Source organism: Toxorhynchites rutilus, chromosome 3 (genome assembly GCF_029784135.1).
Source record: "Toxorhynchites rutilus septentrionalis strain SRP chromosome 3, ASM2978413v1, whole genome shotgun sequence".
Lineage (NCBI taxonomy): Eukaryota > Metazoa > Arthropoda > Insecta > Diptera > Culicidae > Toxorhynchites > Toxorhynchites rutilus.
Genome location: NC_073746.1, coordinates 45,208,490 through 45,214,489, shown reverse-complemented (window position 1 = coordinate 45,214,489; position 6,000 = coordinate 45,208,490). Strand labels below are relative to the sequence as shown.

The window sequence follows — 6,000 nt, the reverse complement described above, 5'->3', positions numbered from 1 at the left end:
AATTGCGTGTACCGGAAGCAAATGAAATCATATGCGAAATTCGCAACACCCCTTTCTCGGCCACTGATGTTACTAATTTTATTTGCAAATAATGTTAGATGTGTATCTCATTTATCAACAAATGAACGTGATGTTCTGCTTGATCGAAACATCGATGCCAACAGTTTCACTTTTATTCACCGGTTCTTTTAGCATGGGTTCCTAGAGGATTGTACCATTTTCGCTGAAACTGTAATCGCGACGATTTCATGACAGTCAATCATGATCATGCGTGGACATCCACATCTGTCTTCAGTCTCAACATGAGCCCAAACATATCATCGTCGATGATGGTTGTCCGTCATCCCATTCTTCTAGCGTTTGGTTTGTGCCGTCAGTGCCTTTCTATGCTCGATAGGTTGCCGAAGGAAAGCTTCACTCTAACGATAAAGTGAGCGTTGGAGATTAGGAAAAAAGTGGCAGAGCAGGAGAGCCGGGTCCAGGCGCTGTGAGCCATCGGAGAGCTTGAGATGCTGCAACGCATCTGGTTCGCTTGGGATGGCATTGTGGCTTGTTGCGACGGTGCAAGTGGATCCGCAGTAAGTCTTCGGTGGTCATTGAGGAAGGTCGAACATTCCCGTAACTCCCTCTCTCGTACTTTCGTGTGAGTGTGTGCCGCCTGTCAGCTCACCGTCGAAACCGTCCATGTTTTCTCCTTACAGTGTTAAAGTCTGATTCGCGCGAAAGAAAGTGGTTTGAGTGTGCGCGAGCGCGCGTAAAAAGAAAGTCGATGCTGTCGAACAACGGAGCGGCAGAGCCCCTTCCCAACGAGTAGTGCTATGAGTATGCGCACGGTGGTGAGCCACAATCCATGACCGCAGTGGAAGAATCGGTAGTAACTTAACGTACCCCTTGCTGTCAGCTCAAATTGTTTTCGGCCGTTTCGCGGACTGGTTGGTACTTTCTTTTTTGCTCTTACTTCTCCGGGCTCTTGCGTTGAGTCAAGTAGTGCTGAGATTCGGCCGAGTGTTGTAGAGTGTGGCTTAGCGCTTGCGTTTGCGGTTTCGATCACTTTACGGGAAAAAAACCAACGGATTATTTGCGAATGTTAATTATTCTAATTTCCCGACTCTCACTCAGTGTTCAGTGTTGACGAATGAAATGCGCTGGCCACTATTGTGCTGTAGTGTTTTGGTTCGCTAGATCATCTACCAGTGACAGACCGCCAAATCATTAGTCTGAAGTGAAATATTCTCCAAAACAGTAATCTCTGTTGTTCAACAAGCAAAATTAACACACAGAAAAACCGCACCGAACAAGCAAGAGGAAAAGCTGAAGAGGTTCAAGGTTCTCCAGTTCCTTGGAATTCGTCTGCATGCCGGGAGAAAGTGTATGATGTTTGTCCAAGTAGTGCGATTGTCGTAGTTTGGTAGTGCCCATCGGTGTTCAATGGAATTGATTGAAAACAAATAAAACGGGAAGATAAACATACGGTGCCGAAGAGTTCGACGAGGCCCTGGCTGCGGCGGAGATTTTCACTCTGCCAAAGGAATATTTATTTACGAGTGCAACTGGTGCGCAGTGAGTGTTGGCTTTGGTGGGAGTAAGAGTTTAAAATTCAGTCACCCTGCGATAGACGTGATGGTGACCAACGTCAAGTGGAGATTGCCGAGGGCAGCGCTGGTACTAGCTCTACTGGCCATGGTTGACGCAGCAAATGGGTTAAGTTCAACAAGTGAAAGAGGTGAGTTCATCGTGTACACAATGACGGTGAAGGTGAAAGAAAAGCTAATGATATTTTTATTAGATACTAGCTGACCCGGCAAACTTCGTCCCGCCCAAAATTTATTTTTCGTTATCACTTCCACGTTTTCTTACTTAGCGTACGTTCATGGGTCCAATCGCAGAACTGTTCATTGATTGATCTTCTAATCTACCTCTTACAATTATTTTTTACTATAAAATTTAGTACTTCTATCAAAACTCGGTATAATAATATCAGATTATTTTCAGACACAATTCTCGTGCAAGATTTTTCATCCACTTGCAAATAACATGTTTATCCGTTACATGGAATAAATGTTAGAAAATATGCTACAATGCTACAATGAAGACAGTCCTAAACCAGACAATTTCTTTTTTCGATTAGTTCTCGAGTTGTTCAGCAATCTCCTTCCCTTCCCCTCTTTAGAGAGGGGAAAGGTTGACACACCATAAAAACATTTATTGCTCCCTGAAACCTCCATATGCCAAATTTGGTTCCATTTGCTTGATAAGTTTTCAAGTTATGGAGAAATTTGTGTTTCATTTGTATGGCAGCTCCCCTTTAGAGAGGGGGTGTAGTGTATGCCAACCGTAAAAACATCTATTGCACCCTAAAACCTCCACATGCCAAATTTGGTTTCATTTGCTTGATTAATTCTCGAGTTATGCAGAAATTTGTGTTTCATTTGAATGGCAGCACCCCCTAAGAGAGGGGGGGAAGTATCTAACCACGATAGAATCATTTATTGCACCCTAAAACTTGCACATGCCAAGTTTCGTTTCATTTGCTTTATTAATTCTCGAGTATTGCAGAAATTTGTGTTTCATTTGTATGGCAGCCCCCTCTTAGACAGGGGGCGAAGTGTCTAATCATCATTAATCAATTTATTGCACCCCAAAATAGCCACATGCCAAATTTGGTTTCGTTTGTTTGATTAATTCTCGAGTAATGCAGAAATTTGTGTTTCATTTGTATGGCAGCCCCCCCTTAGAGAGGGGGTGGGGTCTCGAAGTATCATAAGGACCTTCCCCGACCCCAAAAACCCCTACATACCAATTTTCATCGGTTCAGTAGTTTCCGAGATTATAAGAATCAGACAGACAGACAGACAGAAATCCATTTTTTTAAATATAGACTAGCTGACCCGGCAAACTTCGTCCCGCCGGTACTTATTTTTTGTTATCAATACGATTTTATTTTTTGTTATCAATACCTGCAAACATTCAGGTTTCTTACTAAGCGCACTTTCATGGATCCATTCACAGAACTGTTGATTGATTGATCCTCTAATCGACCCTTTAAAATTACCTTTTACTATAAAATTTCAGTACTCCAAACTCGTCATTATTATATCAAATTATTCTCAGACACAATTCTCGTTCAAGATTTTTCAACCACTTGCAAATAACATGTTCCTCCGTTACATCTAATAAATGTTTGATACTGAAAATATGATAGAATAAGGACAGCCCGAAATCGGACAATTCCTTCCTCGAGGTTTGCTCTTATCAACACATTCAGCGTTCCATTTTTATTCATATACAGCCATTCCATGCCAAACCAATATAATGGTTCTCAGATTTTCGTTAAAAGTGGTAGTTTCGTTCTTTATCGCAAACTATTAGAACCGTATTTTTTAATTTTTTTGTTTTTGATGCAATTTTTTTGTGCATTGTCAAACACGTTCACAACTCACAAATGAATCATACATTGTTTTGCAGTTTGCAGTCAACGTATTAAGGAACTATTTGAATGCTGAACCATCGGGCAAGGCATGTGTTCTAGATCATAGCGAAGGCTAAGTGTATATGTAACAATTCTAAGATGCTATATAAGCCACTGTCGTTGTAGATGGGTGAACAATTAACACCTCTGTTTGTCTCCAGCAATCGATGCTCAGGTGGACGCTCCGAATTTCTCAAATCATTTTGTCATCGAAACATTCATCACCAGCTATGTCCGCCCGGAAACGGGTTGCGTATTTCAACTGATGTGTCGATGGCATGCCTCCAGCTGACGGCTTATGTTGGAGGCGGGGGCGAACGACAACGGGAAAAAATGGAAAGTAAACAAAGCGTACATCAAAATTCGACACAGAGACCTACATTCCGGACCACGGCACATGTTCAAAGCCCACGAAGGTGCTAACAAAACAGAATCAACAAACTAGACGCAAGCTCGCGCACACTCTTACCAGAGCGAGCATAACAAAAACCTCCAGACCGCGGAACATAATAAAACATTCTCACGAAAATCTCCGCTTGACCAGCTTCTAATATCATTCTACGCTTCGCTTTTTTTTCGATCTTCCTTCGTTACGAATGACACGAGAAAGAATGGCTGTCTTAGAAATCCTCTTCTATCATCTTCGAACAGTATGATGCCAAAAATGGAAACATTATTTAACACCACAGGTAAAGCGGGTGGTCAGAAAAGTAAATTTGAATCCTGCAGTGAAAGCAGATTGCATGTAAACTAGAAATTTGCAAAATTTTGGATAGCGCCGGTGAAGAGCTAAATATAAAAAAAAACATTTTTATTTGATGCTATCGTGTATAGCAGAGAGCGGTCCAAAACCGACTCCACTCATTTCTAAGGCCATGAGCTACCTACCACATTTGTTGTTTAGCCTCTTCAGAGTTGAATTGTAAAAGTTTTTTGCCACATCTCATACCAGTTGATGTGCTTCATGCATGTAATCAAAGAGAAATATAGAATCCGATGTTACATTTTTGGATATTTTTGAAAATGTCACCATACAAGCAAATTATCAGCGTTGTGACCACTTTCACCTGACACTATTGGAATTCTACGCTATTCCTAAGGTGAGGTCAGTTCAGGGCCACCTTCCGCTACGTTGAATTTGGATATTACGCGACCTTGAAGGCAAAATGATTAAGCTTTAGTGACATTTCGGAATTTATCAAAATGTGAGACATTCATAATATTTCAATATTTTTCAAAAACTGGAGAAAGCTTTTAAGCTTATTGTACCTCTTATGAATCGAGCAGTTTCTCTCGCTGCGCCCGAGGGAAATTGAAGCTACAAACAAAAAAAAGTACTACAACCTGCCTTTGAAATCACAGCTCCTGCCAGCTTCAAGTGAGATATAATTATCAAAGTACCGTACATTTTTCCACCGGCGACTCGGAAGCTGGTCTCCGCTCTCTCGGCGCGCTCTAACGGTGAAATGGCTTGTTTCAGATCAGGCCAACGTATCTCGATTCGCGCGTTTGAAACCGGAGAAACTGCACTGATAACAGACATAAGCCTAACGGGCGACAACGGCTCGAAACATGAAAGACTTGCCATCTGTCCTCGTTCGTGTTTGGCTAGCTGGCCGGCTGGAATCTTGCACTCCCGGCTGATTACGACAGTATTCAGCGCTAATGGAGGGCGCCCATGGGTAAACGCGCGCGTGCGACCAGGGCATAATTTGATTCTAGTGATAATAATATAATACGCGCAAATAATGCACATCAAAACATAACTCAGATCAACGCCGATAATCGTTGGCAGCGCGGGTCGGTGCGCACCGGTACCGGATTTGATTGATTGATTCGCCGTTCAATCTTCTCCCTCTCCGGGCGAGGAGAAATGTAGGTGAGAGCTAATTGATCAAGCGACATGAGCATCGCGCACACATCTCCCCTCCGGGTCCGCTCCAGGGAGCATCTGGGTAAACAAACCTGTCCGTTTGGAAAATACCAACGCAATCCGAAAGAGGTTACCATTTCCGGTCCGGTGGTTTACCCTGAAAAAAAAAAGAAACGCTATCACTCCACTGCTCGGAGCAAGACATCCAACGCGGTGTGGTAATGATCCTAGTGCCGAGTGCGTCGAGTGCCCCAGAAATCGCGGTTCCTCTGGCCAGCGCAAGATGATTGGCGCTTGGCATGATTACCTTTTCACTACGGAGGCAATTATCACAATCATCGTTGTCGTTGACGTTGCTCGAATGGGATGAATTAATTTATGTAACGGATCGATCAATGTTAGGTACAAAGTATGCACGGAAGCTGTGACGGAAGGCGTTTTGCTTATCTGAAGTGTGGGAACATCTGTTTCGTTGCTTGCATATACTGATTTGAGTAGTATGCTACATGGTGCATCAATTAAGGTTCTGGACTATTAGTGAAGGTTACGATGGTAGGCTGGTTATTAATGTACACATTATCATATAAGACGAACTAAATGAACTCCAGAAGCGCACCTGGTGTCATGAGGAAGTGCTATTAAACACCTGCGCAGTTTG

General features: G+C 42.8%; 1 protein-coding gene across 1 annotated transcript in view; it reads left to right on the top strand.

Annotated features, from left to right (window-relative positions):
- Positions 1-569: 569 nt before the first annotated feature.
- LOC129778257 (serine protease filzig) overlaps positions 570-6,000 on the top strand; it is a 139,398-nt gene continuing 133,967 nt past the window's right edge. Inside the window, exon 1 of the mRNA XM_055785051.1 lies at positions 570-1,723. Coding sequence (XP_055641026.1) covers positions 1,621-1,723 — 103 coding nt within the window. The 5' untranslated portion in view covers positions 570-1,620. The remainder of the gene's footprint in view (positions 1,724-6,000) is intronic.